At 45.5% G+C, this 17,080-nt stretch overlaps 1 protein-coding gene across 3 annotated transcripts in view; it reads right to left on the bottom strand.

Annotated features, from left to right (window-relative positions):
• The window catches only part of ATP2A3 (ATPase sarcoplasmic/endoplasmic reticulum Ca2+ transporting 3), a 124,699-nt gene that overhangs the window by 13,580 nt on the left and 94,039 nt on the right, over positions 1-17,080 (bottom strand). Inside the window, exons 12-21 of one of the 3 annotated variants that reach the window (XM_019511428.1) lie at positions 16,804-16,929; positions 12,600-12,818; positions 11,445-11,780; positions 10,680-10,900; positions 9,553-9,755; positions 8,304-8,389; positions 4,793-4,926; positions 4,136-4,253; positions 3,539-3,656; positions 846-921 (exon numbers count right to left, since the gene is read on the bottom strand). In XM_019511428.1, coding sequence (XP_019366973.1) covers positions 846-921; positions 3,539-3,656; positions 4,136-4,253; positions 4,793-4,926; positions 8,304-8,389; positions 9,553-9,755; positions 10,680-10,900; positions 11,445-11,780; positions 12,600-12,818; positions 16,804-16,929 — 1,637 coding nt within the window. Of the gene's footprint in view, positions 1-829; positions 922-3,538; positions 3,657-4,135; positions 4,254-4,792; positions 4,927-8,303; positions 8,390-9,552; positions 9,756-10,679; positions 10,901-11,444; positions 11,781-12,599; positions 12,819-16,803; positions 16,930-17,080 lie in introns of all 3 variants that reach the window. The other 2 variants (XM_019511426.1, XM_019511427.1) reach the window with 2 other exon arrangements.

Genomic DNA, 17,080 nt, shown 5'->3' with positions numbered 1-17,080 from the left:
ACTTGAGTTTTGAGGTTTCGACGGAACAGCGTTTCATTTTGAATTTCATTTCAATTCGAAAAAGCTGTTGTGCTTTGCTTCGTCGAAACGGTGAGGCTGTTTCGACGTTTCGCCCATTAGCTATAATGGGGAAGCTCGAAACAGCCTCTCTCATCTGGCAGGCAGATGGGGGCTGCGGGATCTGCCTGCCAGATGAGGGAGGGAAGCCAGTGCTGCTGCCTGGGACTGGGGAAGGGAACTGCTCAGTTCCCCTCCCCAGCCCGACTATAGCTGGGCTGACTTCCCATCCCCAGCCCGATGTACGTGGAATTAAAAAAACACACAAAACAAAAAACCCAAGGGCTGGAACTTCAGCTGCTCAACACACAGCTAAGAGATCTAGTAGAGAGCTCTCCTCCCAGTGAATAACGGATGGTCTTGACTTCTTCTGCAATGTGGCCCCAGATGAAGCTGCTGAGCCTTCCAAAAAATTCTGACCTTGAGTGGATATAAAATGGCTCTAATGGAACTAAGACGATTTCCACTGTCTCATCCTTAGCGTGCCATACATTTTAATGCTGTGAGAGTACCATTGTCAGCACACTCCTTACATAGATATACCCTTTTTCACTGATGACACAACCATTCACACCAAAACCAGCAATGCCACTGGACTGTGCGGTCCTGCAGCTGCAAGTCATGACCACAGACTTCACTGCTGGACATCTGCCAGAACATATGCCCAAGAGCTGTTCAGACAATCCACCCAGGGGCTACACAGCTGGGTTACCACAGGACGCAGCGAGTTTGGCAATGGGACAGGAACGTGATTGACAGGGACAATACACACAAGAGAGAGAGCCAACCCTGTGTGATCTGGAGTCCTGCAGGCTTTCAGCTGGTGCTCCCCATTCCACATGTTTCTGACTGTCTTGAGAATTCCTGGTGAAAAACGACAATGCCAGATTTAAGGGATATTTTTCAATAATATTCAGAGGAATTTGATTGAACAAGCAAAGGATTCTTTTCTTTAAAAAAGTGACAATTCAAGCAGAGCCTGGTATGATTGCGGTCTCTTGCCGTGATTAAATAGTGGTGTCAGAACCCCTTGCTGTCACGAGACATGAGGCAAAAATCACAGAAAATCAGCATTAGCGTGATGCAGCACTGTAACGGTGTGGGTGAAAGGTATGAAATGGAACAGATGGGTTGGCAGCATGGCAGATAGGACCCAGCAGCAACAAATATCCAGGGACGTGATTGCACTAGTTCAGAATTGTGGTTTCTATTGCAGTAGCAGCAAGAGCACCGTAACACTCAGGACCCTACATGCACAGAATAAAAAGAAAGGTCTTGCCCCAATGAGCTTTCAATCTGAATAGACAAAAACAAGAAATAGAAGAGAAAGAATTACCCCATTTTACAGATTGTCAAGTGTTGTCTATAAATATTAAAGTGACTTGGTCAAGGATTACACAACAAGGTATGGCAGAACTGAGCATTCAACTTCTCTTAAATCCTAGTTCTGGGCCTGGACCATAAGGCTATTGTTCCATTATGGTTTTGGGAATCGAGAGTAAAACAAGGAAAAATAAAAATCAAGAATCTGACTGACTTGCAGAAAAATGTCACGGTCAACCAAGAAAAAGGCATTCTCCTCTTGCTTATTAAAAAGGGCCCCACCTATCTTTATTTCCTAATAGTGGGCAACTTGAATAATTTACTAGTTATGAATCACTAGCCCACAGGCAGAAGCCAACCAATCTGACAGTCACAAAATAATCCACAACAAAAAGGGAATGCATCTCTATTTAATACCATAGATAGGTACAGAGATTTCTTGCTCAGGGGAGTAATACTCTTCGCATTTTTGGAGTGTATTTCTGCCCTAAAAAGCAACTCCAAAAATAGTATTATGGACTCCCCTTTCAACATTTCCATATAAAAACATGATTAGCTTGTATGCAAACACAAAGAGACCAGCCTGCAAACTCAGCCTGTACTCTGGAGCAAAGGTGAGCTGTTTCCATCATCCCTCATAATTAAGAGTTCTGTAGGCTACAGTGACACCTGTATAACTGGTGACACTGAAGATGCAAAGCACCACTAAAAAAAAAAATCAAGTATGCTGCGCATCAGCCAAGAGTATGCAAAAAAGTTCTCTCCACAATCTTATTCTTGTCCAGACCCATGGCCAAAGCATCCCCTGTTCCTCTCCCAAAGAATCTCTTCTCAGCAGGGCAAATGAGAACAGTCCTCAACCATGAAATGGGAGAGCTACTGCAAAAATAAGCAGGCTAGATACACATGCGTGCAGTGGAATCCTTGCTCATGTGATCAAACTATCTACTGGGGGTGAAGTAAGAACAGAGTTAAACTGCTGTGCCAGATCATCCATGAGTCACCCATGATCAAAAAAAAGCAACGTCCAGGCCTCTTGGGGCTCATTATCCAAACACTTTTCTCTTCTGAAAAGAATAAGTTGAACCTCCTCCCATCACAGGAACTGACAGGGAGCCTGAATGGGTCTGGAGTCTTCCTGGATCTCTCCTTTTTGCCTGTACAGATGGGGGTGGGTACACACTCTAAAAGGCAATATCCAATCTTCTGCCGAACTTCTAATCACGTCAACATCAGAGCCCAGATCTTGCTTTCGAACACAGTCCTGGAGAATGAGTGAGCTAATTAAGGGACATGCACCACAGTGCACTCAGGATGATATCAGGAAAGCAGCAGGACTGAGTTTGGAAGGTGACTTGGCTGACACACTCAAAGGCTACAACATTTGATAAGGGGAAAAGCAAAAAAAGGTTTAACTTAGCACATTCAGGTCACTCACTGAAATGCTTCACTGCAAAAAGTAGGCAACAGTAGATTATTCACCATCGCTCCTAGAGGTCTCTAAATGTCTGCAGTACTTTACAGGACAGGGACCAAACCTGCCGGCGCTGACACCAGTGGGAACCCTTCTACTGGTGCCTGTAGCACAGAACTGGACACCTCTGATAAACACATTTCCCGTTTCCAACGTGAGAGAAAGTCTGAAAATGGTTAAGCACTTGCAACAGTCACTGAAGTTAAGCAACATTTCATATACTCGGCACCTCTTGGGGGTTTTGATCCTAAAACAGAAATGGCAAGCATAAGAGAAAACACCCTTCTGGGGACAAAGGCTCAGGAGAAGAACATGGGAAGGATGCTTGGAAGAAACAGATTTTTGAAGAATCCACTTTCCAGTAACATTACCAAGAAGGTTTATTACGGAGTTGGTGCAGGTCCTTAAGGAAGGCAGTGGGCAGTTGGAAAACAACATGGGTAAGTTGTTCCAGTGGACTGTAAGTCAGTACTGGACAACAATATTTTTGCATCAACCCTTGTGTCTGGTCTTAGAGATTAGGTAAAAAGATAAGGAAAGAGTCCCTTGTAACAGGCCACCCTGGGGAAAAGCAAGCATGAGCAGTATCAGCAGAAGTGATCAATGAGATGGCCCTGAAAGCACAAAGCAAGCACCGTGTAGCAGATAAGGAATGGGAGCATCTGTTATTTGGACAGCACTCACCTTCTAGATGGTTGCGGGAAAGATATTTGAGTCCTTCATCAAGCAGGATAACAGGCAAGGAAATTTTCAGTACAACCACCCACTGTGGCCAGCTCAGGGGGGTTACCTGGAAGATTAGCTGCAAGGTAAGAGAAGGTCATAAATTAAAACACAAGAGAGAGACAGAGCTCAGAACATAAGACTCATTTTCTGGTTATATACAGCCAATCACCGGGACAAGGAATATCTTGAGCACACAGCCAAGACCATTCTGGATTGTGTAGAAGATGAGGCCTCCATCCTGGTCACAATGAGAACACTATGGAACTCTGCAAAGGACAGGTGATACAATTATGCCCACTTTCCATATGGGGAAAAATGAGGCAAAAAACAGGGGTGGCGACCTGCCCATAGCAATCCCATGACAATGCCAGGGAGAGAACCCCATTCTCCTGATCACCTCACTTTCAGTCCCATATCCTAGCAAAACAACCCCCAAAAGTTCTGTCTTTGGGGAAGTCTCCCTGAAACGCACAAAACCAAAAGATGGCCCCTGGAATGGTGCTATCAAAAGCACAACCCCATGACCCCATGCACTGGGCCAGTGGTATCACTTACAGGCATAGGCTTCACATAAAGAATCAAGAAGTGCAGTGCCATGGACATGATTATAGCCCCGAGAAGCCAGAGGTTCAGCCATGGCGGCATCCTCAGCAACGACTGGTTTTCAGACACACTATGAAAGCAAAGAGGAAGGTGTTGGCTCAAAGAAACTGTGAAATACCCTTAATCCTTACAAGGGTACCTTGGTTCAATCAATATACCCTTCAGCTCTTCTAGTCAGTAGAAATAAAAGACTTTCAAGTGAAATATATAAATACTTCAGTGGATTCACTGTGGCATGGCTGATATCACACTTTTTTCAGTGAATTCCCAATCTTATTGGACAGTTGCAAGTACAAAATCAAAATGCGCCTTACAGGGATAATCCAAGGACCTCCAATACAAAGCTCTGATCCCATCTCGTTTAGCCCCTAAGCTACCAGGGGACCTATATGCTGATTGAAATTTCAGTATCCTCTGATCTAAGCCAGGACCTTAGGCCTGAATTAGCTTTGAACTTGAACACCCAGCTCAAATGGGCCCAGATACTGCCAAATTGCTAAACTGGATCTTAGAGAACTAAATGCATTCACACCGCTATTTCTGCAGAGAACAACACAGTTGGCGTGGATGGCTTTGCATCAAGATCTGACATTCCTGAACATACCACACCTGTTCAGAGCATTGCACATCTCAATTGTCACTAGCACCGACAGTGCCATAGTGGTTGGGTAATGAGACTCAAAGATTTCACAGTCAAATCCTTCGAAGATGGGGTTGTCTTCTGTGCACCTCATGAAGTTTCTCTGTTGGCATAAGAAACACCAAGTAAATGGTTACCTTGTAGAGAAAATTCACTCCCCCGGTAGCTGCAGGAAAGTCATGAAACGGGCAAAAATATCAGGTCCCCGAGGGAACGACTCAACTATCAGGGGATCCATTAACCATTCCTTGGATCAGGGGGACCAATTAGCACCTGGAGCAAATCATCTTCTGCTCTGACTCCAGCCTATGACAGTACAGATCACGTAATAGCAGCTAGGTTGTCTACGGGAAATTAATGAGTGGTTTCAATTCAGTTCCAAGTGGACACGCGTCTCTATTAAAAAAATATATATATTTACCGCAGCAAATAGTGTTAACCACAGACTTGTTGAAAGCCACAGCATGGGCAGCAAGGGCAAGATAAACACAAACTCAGCTTACAGAAGAGAATTAAGGGAGTCTGCAGAAAACTAAATTCCAACTCATCTACAGAAATCTTTGCTAGTCTTATGGATCCAAAGCCAAGAGACGAGGGCTCTATTTCTGACCCGCTGAGCAAGCTAATCTCCTCTCTGTCCTGCTCCTTCCCTTCCTGCCTTTGGTAGGTCTTGCTTGTTTTAAGAGTACCTGCTTTGAGGCCAGGACTGTCTCCTCCCATGATTTAGTACAGCACCTGGCACAGCAGGGCCTTGGTCTTGGTTAGAATTTTAAATGCTGATGCAACGAATATGATAGTCATCAGTCTCCACAGTAGTTACTCTGGCACTAGATGCACTAAATACATAAGAATGGCCATTTACTGGGTCAGACCATAGGTCCATCTTACCGATGTAAGATGGGAGTCACAGTGGCAGAAAGCAGAAGCTGAAAGGGACAGTGAACTGGGCATGGCCAGGGTTTCTTTCCAGGGATCCTCCCTTACTTGCAGCATCCAACATTTAAGGTCTAGGAAGTTTTAATTCAGAGGCTGTATCCCTAACTCTTGAGCTCAATGGCTACAGACACCTCTTTCCTCCAAGAATTGTTGAATCTGGCTAAATGTCAGGTTCCACATCTGGTGGCAATGAGTTCCACACTTTAATTGCATGCTGTGCAAACAGGAACTTCCCTTTTGTCAGTGTTAAACTTACTACCTACTAATTTCATTGTGTGACCCCTAGTTTTTGTATTGTAAGAGAGAGTGAATAGTAAAGCCCTATTTACTTCCTCTGCACCGTTTAGTATCTTGTAAACCTGTATCACGTTCACCCCGCCCCTAAAGTCTCCCTTTTCTAACCTGAATAGGCCTAGCCTCTTTAGTCTCTCCTCATATGGAAGCCCCTCCATAACACTAATCATCCTTTGCCCGTCTCTGTGCCTTCTGCAATTATTATACTGACAATTCTCAAATCTCTTTCCTCTGTGATAACAGCTAATGCAGAGCCCGTCACAGTACAGGAATAGTTCGGGTTATTTTTGCCCAGGTGCATCACTTTACACTTATCTACATTCAAGTTCACCTGTTGTTTAGTTGCCCATTCGCTCAGTTGTGCCAGACCTTCCGCAGTTCCTCAGTCTGCCTTGGTCTTTACCACTTTGAATAATTTTGTCATCTACTCCCCGTCTTTTCCAGATCATTTATGAACATGTGAAATAGCACTGGCCCCAAAACAGATCCCTGGAGGACCCTACTGTTTACTTCTTTCCGTCCTGAAAACTGACCATTTATACTCACTCTTCGTTTTCTATTTTAAGCCAATTTCTAATCCATAAGTGTACGTTCCTTGCAATCCTGTGACTACCCAACTTAGTTAAGAGCCTCTGATGGGGGACTGTATCAAAGATTTTTTGGAAGTCCAAATATACCTTGTCAGTTGGATCACTCGGATCCACCTGCTTATCGACACCCTCAAACAACTCTAGTAGGCATGATTTCCTTTGGACTCCTCCCCAGCAAGTCACGTTCATGTGCTGAACAAATGATTATTGTTACTATTATTTCTACTAATTTTCCAGGAACTGAAGTTGGGCTCACTGGCCTATAGCTCCCCGTGTCCCCTCTAGAGCCTTTTTTTTTTAAATATTGTAGTCACATTGGCAACCCTCCAGTCCTCTGCTACCGTGGCTGTTTTTAGTGATAGGTTGCATGCTGCAGTTAAGAGCTCATCAGCTTCCAATCTGAGCTCCTTCAGGACCTTAAGTGAATGCCATTGGGTCCTAGTGATTTGCTGGTGTTTAGTTTATCCGATTTCCTCTATGACCCCCATCTGCTGTAACCTCAGTTTGTGTCAGCTCCACTGACTTGTCCCTAGAGAGGAGTGGATCTGGTGAGGGAATCTCTTTAACATCTTCCACATACAGGGTAATAACCGATTTACTTAAAGGGGCTTAAAATATCTTCTCTGCAAGGAAAGTTTTACCTCTCTCCACCTAACAAGAGTGACAGGGATTACATGAGCTAACTTCAATTCTTGCTGCCTTCACTAGAATCTATCTTAGGGCTACCCCAGCGATGTGGACGGAGAGCACATCAGTGGGCTTCCCACCTGGAGAACACACAAGTAATTAGAGATACCTCTTAGATTAAAGAGAGATTTCTCCTGGGATCCTACAGACTGCCAACAGTACTGTCCCATGTTAGTCCCTGTGAAGTACCTGAATTAAACGCCTTGCTGGGGAAACTATAGTGGGTAATCTGAGTTAATTGCCATTTGAACAGTGTGTGTGTAAATGACTGTCCTCTCCCTGTTTTGACTGGGTCAAAGCCCGGGACAATCAGCCCTAGATTAAATGACCTCTGTTTTTAGCCTTACATGTTTGGGTACAGCCCTCAGTGCTGATCAGCCAATACAAGGGAAGCGGGGAATGTCTCTCGGAAGGAGACATTTATTTTAATACACCGTTCACCAGTGTTTTGAGAATGTTTCAAAATTAATATTCCCAACACCAGCAATTGTACAACTTTGAATACTCCCTATGCCAGGTATTGTATGCTGCATGCTAAAACCACTGTCTAAAAAATGTCTTGCCACCTTACAACTCTACCAATGTAGTTATCATGTGCACAGTCTTACCACTCTTCCTATCATAGCATTGGAGCTTTTTATCCCTTTTACCTTGGGCTACTGTTTGCTGCATGACTAAACTGTGTGTTTTAGATTGCATCAACATGTACCAACTATGTATCCACGTAGCTGCAATGCACAAGGTCCTATATTCTCTTTCAGTTCTCCAAAGCCAAAAACAACTACAATTTTTAGCATTTTCTAATAAAGCTTTAAACCTGAAGGAAAAAAAAAAAGACGGGAAGGTTGGACCTTCAAAGGTCTTTTCTCCTTTGAAGGCTGTGGGCTCAGTGAGATCTAAACAGAAGTGCGTTTAGAACAATTAAAAAAAAACAAACCCTTCCCCTTCTTCACCCTCCTCACCCATGACATACCAGCTGGTAGAAGGTAACTTGTGGCCCTTCAGCATCATACAGAAACCACCAGGTAGCTGCCCCCACTGTTGCCAGGCCAACATATACTGCAACCAAAGAGAAAGCCAGTTGTGAAGCTATAAAGCACTGGATTTATCATATGCTTCCCCATTCACTGTGCTGTTCACTAGCACAATGCAGAGGGTTCTGCTCTTTTTCCAAGGAGAGCAAGCACCAGTGGTTTTATCCCAAAGTAATGTCTCTCAGATTCATACATGTTAGGGTTGGCAGGGACCTCAACAGATCGAGCCCGACTCCCTGCCTGGGCACGAAAGTGTTGGGGTCAGATCACCCCAGCCAGATGCCTATCCAGCCTTCTCTTAAAGACCCCCAAGGTAAGGGAGAGCACCATCTCCCTTGGCAGTCCACTCCAAATTTTGGCCACCCTTAACGTGAAGAAGCTTTTCCTGATATCTAGCCTAAATCTGCTATCTGTCAGTTTGTGACCACTGTTCCTTGTTACCCCAAGAGGCGCCCTGGTGAGCAAAGCATCTCTGATCCCTTGCCATGCCCCCCCAGTGAATTTGTAGGCGGCCACAAGATCACCTCTCAGCCTTCTCTTGCAGAGGCTGAAGAGGTCCAGGGCCTTCAGTCTCTCCTTGGAGAGACTTGCAAACCCTTAACCATATGAGGGGGCCACCTCCTCCGGACCTTCGAGGTTATCTACATCCTTTGAAAAGTACGGCGGCCAAAACTGGACGCAGCACTCCAACTGTGGTCTGACCAATGCCAGAGGGGAAGTATCGCCTCCTTGGTTTTATCTGTCATGCATCTGCTGATGCATGATAAAGTGCGGTTAGCTTTGCTAATAATTTAGTCACACTGATCATTCATCAGAGAATGAAACTTCTGCTGTCAAAGCAGCAGTATCTTAGGCTACAAGAAGTAAAGTTCAGTGTAAATTATATACCACAGTTTTGGCTCGATGTCCAGAAAGAGCAGACTGGGATTAATATACCCTTTTCCTGCACTGGGTCTTGGCAGGGAATGACCCTTTGGGGAGCTGCCTCTGTTGTCTGAAAGCTCCAGTCTTAAGTAAGGAATAGATTTGCTTTGGGTATTACACCTCTCTGAACTGGCAACAGGACTATCTTCCACTGCCTGTTCCAGTGATTTCAGTGAAGACCACACTCCTGATATAAGCAGGTTTGCAGTGACTTTACGCAAGCTGAAGCCATTCACAGCACTATCTGCAGCCACGGCCTCTCACCTCCGATGGCAAGGTAGCGGAAGAAAAGCCAGCCACTGATGAGAGGCTCCCTGGGGTTGCGGGGAAGTTTATCCATGATGTCTAGGTCAGGGGGGTTGAATCCCAGAGCAGTGGCAGGGAGCCCATCAGTCACCAGGTTCACCCACAACAGCTGGACTGGGATCAGAGCTTCAGGCAATCCCAGGATAGCAGTCAGGAAGATGCTTCAATTGAAAGACACATAGACATGGCTGGTTATCTGCATCCTATGGAGACATGGGAATGCACCTGGTACAACTACAGATGAATGCAAACCAAATCCCAGGGTGTAAATGCCCCTAAGAATTGGCACAGTTTCAAATCCAAATCCAGGTTTGGATTTTGCAGGATCCAAGAGATTTGGTTTTACCCTCGGAAAGACTAAAACCCACGCTTGAACTTTGCAGTTTAAGCCCACTTTGGTGGTGGGGACTCAACTTCATATACAGCTCCTTGCATGGTAAATCAGCTGCGGTGTTTTTTTCTAGTCAGCAGCTGAAATGATCCTGCTGAATTCTCTAGCATGAGGGATTCCCAAAATGAATATCAGAGGAAGCGGGTCAAGACTGCTGCAAAACATAACAATTTGTTGAAAAGGCCCTTTGTCAGGAAACTATTTGCAGTGGGTGCACCTGCAAGTGTTATAATGGAGTCTTGCTGCATCAGACATAGCATCACTGGAGCTGCGTAATGATGTGCTCAGAGCAAAATAAAGGCAACCTGTCATTTAAAGACCAGCATGCTGACCATACCGTGGTACTGAATTTAACCATAAACATGTCATAAGTCTCCCTGTAGTGTAGTCAAATAGAAATTACTGTAACTTATGAGCTCAGATACCGTGGTGAAGCAAATGCTGGCTGGCAGCCAGGGTTGGGGGGGTGTGTAAAACCATGAATGAAAATATCAATGCAAGCTAATTGAAACAGAAGTCACATACTCTACTAGTGCGGCTCCACTAGCCTCCCAAGACGCTACGCAGATTTATACCAATAGCAGGTTCAACCTGAGGGGATTTCTGAATATTAGAAAAGACACTTCTGCTCTTTTACCCATCCTTTTTCATTCTATTGTCCTAGAGAGAAGTGGGAAGGAAGGACAAGCCTTACCAAACAACCTCGCCAACATTTGATGAGATAAGGTAGCGGATGAATTGCTTCATGTTGTTGTAGATGGCTCTGCCTTCCTCAACAGCAGACACAATGGTGGAAAAGTTATCATCAGATAGCACCATCTCTGCCGCTGACTTGGCCACAGCTGTACCAGAACCCATAGCAATTCCAATCTCAGCCTTCTTCAGGGCAGGGGCATCATTGACTCCATCTCCAGTCTAGACAAAGTGAGAGTGCTTTATTAAAGGACAGGCATTTTATAGAAGACAGCCCAAGCACGAGATCAAGATTTAGACAAAAGGAAGAGCGTCCATTTTGCATTGGAATTGCATCTGGATGACGGTCTTTCACATAAGTATTTGACAGCAGGACTTGCACCTAACGATTACTTTTTTGAGCACCACGGTATAGTAATCATATAGCTGGCCTGTCTTCAGCGGCTTTTCAAACAAAACAAACATTTCTCAAAGTGCTTTATCCACAGTCAGTTTCATGGCAGCTCTATGATGAAGGGAACTATTATTACCTAGCTTGTTTGTGTGGGAAAATACCTTTTACTCAAGATTACGCCTGACTTGGAAGAGCTGAGATCAGAATTCCAAATCCCTGCTCTTAACTAGTGGACCTTGCTCCAAACCTCTAGCTCAGACTATGATCTAGACCACTTCACCTTGCAGTCTCTGCTGTAGTCAAGAGGGATGACATTCTGTTCCTAAATGACACCTATAAATGACCACATGAGACACTCCATGTACGACTCACCATAGCTGTAATCTCATCAAAAGACTGCAGGTATTCAATTATCTTGGACTTATGAGCAGGTTCAACTCGAGCAAAGCAGCGAGCTGAATAGCAGGCCTCACGCTGAGCCTTTGGGGAGAGATCGTCAAACTCTCTTCCAGTGTAGGCCTTATCAGTCACATCCTCGGTCTCTGAGAAGATCCCGATTCTCCGGCAGATGGCCACAGCTGTCCCCTTGTTGTCCCCTGTGATCATGATGACTCGGATGCCAGCTTTTCTGCACATCTCAATGGATGAAGACACCTCCTTGCGGGGAGGGTCCAGCATCCCCACACAGCCCACAAAGGTTAGGTTAGTCTGAGGACAAGAGAAGCAGACACGCATGAACTTTCACATGCTCCCTCCTCTCTGTGGGAATGAACCCTTATTTGCTCTTCCTGCCTTTAATTCACCCCCTAGAAGGTTAAGTCTAGGAGGCTGGTAAGGTTTGCTAACAGTCTAATCCCGTTACAAGCAAAATCAATGGGAAAACTCCTACTGACTCCAACAGAAGCACACACAGACCCTAAAATGTATTGTGTTTAATTTAAAATAGCTCAGTTGTACTCCAGATTTGTTACCCATTGTGCAAACCTTGACTGCATAGCTCAGCTAGTTTCTACCAACTCCAGGTTTAATGCACTCTGTTCAGGTCCCTATGCTGTGCTCTTCACCATGCTACTTGATCACCTCCTAGGGGCACAAAGGGCCCATGTGCTTATTGAAACTTTAGCACACGCCTAGGTGCTTTGCTGAACACAAGTCTAAGCATTGCAACTGATATCCATCATGCTGTCATTGCTGGCAGTCTGGAATCAAATTTCCACTGGGGCATTTGGAAATTAGGGTTAAGACTCAGCAAGGGAAAAAAAAAAAAAAAAAATGTAGTTGCAGTCAGCATGGTCTGTTCTTAGGAGGGACATGGATGTAAATGAGAAAGCACAGTGAATCTCATACGGTATGAAGAAAATGATTCCCAAGCTTGGCGTTAAGCCTTTTATATGGGGCTGGACACCCTCCTTCCTCTGCTTCCTAAGCAACTGCTCTGAGAGGACACCGGAAAGAGGAAACCCAGCAGGTGCCTAGTACGTGTTTCCCAGGCCCTACCTCACGTGGTCACATTTAATCCTCCCTTACCTCATAATTGATGAATTTGGTGGAGTCATCCAACTGCACATCCTCCTTCTTAATAGGACTGTCCCGGGTGGCCAAAGCCAGGCAGCGCAGGGTGTCAATGCCAGTTCCCCATTCCCGGATTCTGGATAATATCTTCTCTTTGGTAGAAGGTGCGAGAGGAACCCGGTTGGTGCCAATGCGGACATAGCTGCAGCGTTCGATCACACTTTCAGGGGCTCCCTGTGAAGAAGAAGGGTGTTTGTCTACACAGAGGAACTCATTCAGAGGACAAAACAGAACAGGCAGACCTGTGTGCTTCTGTTCCGGAAAAACACCAGTCTAAATTAGCTTAATCCACCAAACTAGGACTTGTCCAACTAGTGGCCTGCAAGCTGTACGCGGCCCGTTGGCTCTTGCCTGGCAGCCCATCAGCTCTTGTCCACCTGGAATGAATCCTCCACTCCCCCTGCCCTGGCAGCTGGGAGGAGACTGGAGTGCCCAAGCTGAGTGTGGGGCAAAGGAGGGCTGGCTGCAACAGGTGGTGTGCATGGCCCAAGGGGAAAGGGCAAGGGGACTGCCTGCATGGTTCATGTGGCTGAGGTGGGGCAGGGCAGTGCTGAGCTGTCACTGCTGTGGATGCAGTGGGAAGAAGGGAGGCAGGTGTTGCACGTGCAGTGGAGGAGGAGGGACAGCCCATGTGGTGCATGCAGCCAGGAGGCAGCAGTCTGGCTGCCTAAGTGGTAGGGGAAGAGCCATAAGGGGCCCACCTGCCCACACCGCGCATGGCCTCCACAGCATGGAGCGCCCAACTAGCCAAAAGTTGGACAGCTCTGCACTAAAGTTTAATCAGGAATGAATCCCCACATGGATGTCTTCATTACAGAGAGCCTTTCATGACAAGTCTTAAGCAAAGCACTACTGAGTGAAAATTCTCCTAGCAATCAGCTGTAGCAAATTTTCAATCAGCTGAGCTATTAATGGCACACCGTTCTCACTGCAGACAGTGTGCGCTGGACCACTGAATGTTTTGGGAAAGAGGAAAACATTTACTGTATGTGGTAAACCCCCAAGCATAGCTCTCCTAAAGCTATTCCTACCGTGCTGGCACTTGCAATTCAGTTTTCTTAACAGCTGTTTCCTCTAGGTGGCATTACCCCACTAGTTTTTAAAGAAAAGTTGGCCACTACATGCTTCCAGTTCAGCACCTGAGGAATGTGCACAGAGAACGGGTGGCTGGTAAGATGAACTCCGTTTAGGTTACTGGACTGAGGAATCCAGTTTCAAGGGGCAGGGAGGGAAATCAGCCCCATTTAACACTTGCATATCTTCACAAACACTTGACCCCTACCATAGTACTAAGTTGAGAAGCGGATGGAAATATGGACCCTGGCACTTGGGTGCTCACAAGCGTCTCAATGACCAAGGAGGATGCTCTCCACTGGATTCTTAAGAGACTTGTGCTATTAAGTCAGTTATGGACCTGTGACCATTCCCCCTTGTTTCAGTGAGCACTGTAAGGTAGACCTTCATAGTTCCTCTTAAGCTACAGTAAAGTGTACTGTAAAAATGACACTGCTTTCCACCCAATGAGTACGCTTTCATACATCAGGCCCTGTGGGTTAAAGCCAAACCTAGGGCCACAACCAAGATGCTTATGATCCTGATGGACCAGGAAGACAGAGTGTACCCAAAAGAACCCCAAGTAGGAAGAACAAGAGGAAATCTTCCACAAGTCCAAAGTAAGAATATTCCTAGATCATCGCTTGACTTCCATGGATGCATTAAAGAAAAAAAGCCTACATTCCATTTCTAAAATGTACTGAAATGTTGAACGATCTTTTGAATGGCAACTAGGCCCACATGGCCCAACCAGTAAACGCAACGGGGCAACTTATCTGCTGCTGCCACTGCATTGGCTGCAGAGGTGTTATAAGAACAGAGAGTTTGACTTCACTTCTCGTTTCTCAAAGGTTCACCTCTTTTCCCCATTGATGTGTCACAGATAAAGAATTCAAACTTCCCACTGACAACTTCTCTTTTGAGCTCTCTGCACTGCTTAGGCTGTTTTGGAAATCACCTGCTGTTGCTGAGTCCCAAACTCAGGACTCTGAAGCAAGCAAAGGAGAAAGCGATTTGAAAATACTTAAAAAAAAATATATATATATATATATATATATTATTTTTTTTCCATGGGATCTAGCAGCCTCCATAGAAATCATACCCCCCCTTGTACTTTCTATATTTATAGTGCTTTCTATATTTATAGTGAGATACAGTTCCTGTCTTTACTTGCAAGTGTCTGTGTATAAATTATAGAGGCAAATTATAGAGGCAGAGACCAACTGACTCGTCCAAGCTCATCCTACTACTTGTCCAAGCTCATACTACAGGTCTGCGGCAGAGCGGGAGGGCACAGAACCCAAACCCTCCCTCTCAATGGGCCAGGTTGCCTCTTCCGTTCCGATACCAGTTTGTAGAGACCTATGGTCCCCCAGCAACCGTGTCACAGAAATCCTGACGTTTTCATAAGCTATGACGTCAGTCTTACTCCTGATCCACAGAGGATGCACCTACGACTCACTTCGCACTCAAAGACTCTTTAATGATTAAGTCAATCATGAATCACCTCTCTCCCTCCTGCTTTCCCTGGTGACTTGAAAAACTCAAGGACCAGACCCGCCAGGAAAACTACCTACAAAACTGTGCTGCCATAGCAATGGCTCACCAACACCTGCTGAGGGAACAGACAAGGGGCAGAAGAAAAGGAAGGAAGGAAAGCCCAGCTGTTAGTGTTGGCTTGGGAGACAAGACCTCCATTTCCTGCTTGGCCATTTGTCAGGCTAAACCTGTTAGAGTGTGAAGACTTTAAAGGGAATAACAGGGTAGTACACTGACTGGGAAAGATGGCAGATTAACAGAGAGAAGGGGAGAGCCAGCAAGGTGTTGCAGCTGGAGGCAGCAAAGCCTGATAGAGATTCTCTATATTAGCTGCCAACTACTTTCAAATCAAGAGAGATCCATGAAGGGAAGTAGAAAGCAGCTTGAGAACAAAGCTGTGTGATATAGGCATTCAGTTGCTCCCAGCACGGAGACTTTGCCTAGATTCGTCAAGTAGCGAACAGGGGAAAAGGCAATGAATATGGAAGGCAACTGAAGTGGTATGTACAGGAGTGGAGGTGATGTGCACTGAAAGTTCATGGACAGTGCCAGCTACAAGAGAAAGCCCATGTCTGCATACAAATTGCTTTCCTTGAAAACAACAGAGGTGATAATTACACCAAAGTTGCCTTGTGATCCCAGCTGGTGAGGTCAGACCAGAAGCCCTTAATGGTAGGCACCTGTATTCCCCAAAGGCACTGGGAGACTACTGGAATAGTGGGATTTTTTACCTGCCTTTTCTTAGCCAATGCATGTCTTTCCTTCCTGTCAGCAAGCTGACTGCCATTAAGACATTTGGATGCAGTGAAGCTTTTCCCCACCCGCCACAGTGGGACACTTGTAGTAATCCATCCTGACTTCAGCTGGACTGTTACTGCAGTACGGCAACGATTCCTCCACCCCCAGCCGTATCAGTTTGCTAATAACGCCAAGCCTCCAGGCCACTAGGGAAAGAGCCAAGGGAAGTTAATGAGATGCACATTTTTCTACAAGGGTGAGCGTGGGAGAATAAATGTCTCTGATAACCCAGAATGCCAAATAACCTACCACAAGCAACCAAAAGGGGAAGTGAGGCTACTTTCCTGCACTGAAAGTAAACTTTTGAAATGGTGTCTTTTTGCTCTTGAGCAACCTAGTCCTTTGATACTGCACTCTGCTCCCAAGGATGCCCTGAAGTCCATTAAGATCTCGGTAACTCGCAGTGTAGTGTATCCTCCATTTGAAGACCAAACATATGTGCACGCACACACACAAAGAGCAGCTGTTTAGGAAACACCAGTACTGAAAAGAAACGAAGTTGCAATTTCTCTCAGAGAAGAGCGTTATTGCTACTCTCCGAGTATATTAAAGGGCATATCTTGCTTTCAGCTGCATAAAAAGGCATGGAAAGAAGAATGTTATTGCCATTTATAATATTAGCTTTCAGTCAGGATGGGGACACTTCAGACATCATCACCATAGTGTCCCAGGGAGGATGCTAGCTCCTTGCCTCCCTGCTCAGTATGTAAAATAGTCAAACTCCCTCATGAAGCTTCCCGCTTTGGGCGAGGCAGTCTGTCCCAATTACCTTGACAAACATCTTGCTGCCAGTAGAGTTGTGGCTGGGACCGACAGGTGTGCAATAGACGGACATGGACTTGCGATCACGGGAAAACTCCAGGGTGTATTCTTTCTTCATCAGCTGCTTGATTACCTGTAAAGAGAGACGTGCAGAGTGCTGTGAGGAACAGTTACCTTATCAAAAGTGGATGAAGAGACTAGCAATAGCCAGACACCTTTTGATTTCACATAACTGACCTGATTAGTCAACATGTTGTATGAACGGGGGGGGGGGGGGAAAAAGG

Source organism: Gavialis gangeticus, unplaced genomic scaffold (genome assembly GCF_001723915.1).
Source record: "Gavialis gangeticus isolate Ggan-Ray unplaced genomic scaffold, GavGan_comp1, whole genome shotgun sequence".
Lineage (NCBI taxonomy): Eukaryota > Metazoa > Chordata > Crocodylia > Gavialidae > Gavialis > Gavialis gangeticus.
The sequence above is the reverse complement of the archived record's forward strand: the minus strand, read 5'-3'. Positions and strand labels throughout refer to the sequence as shown.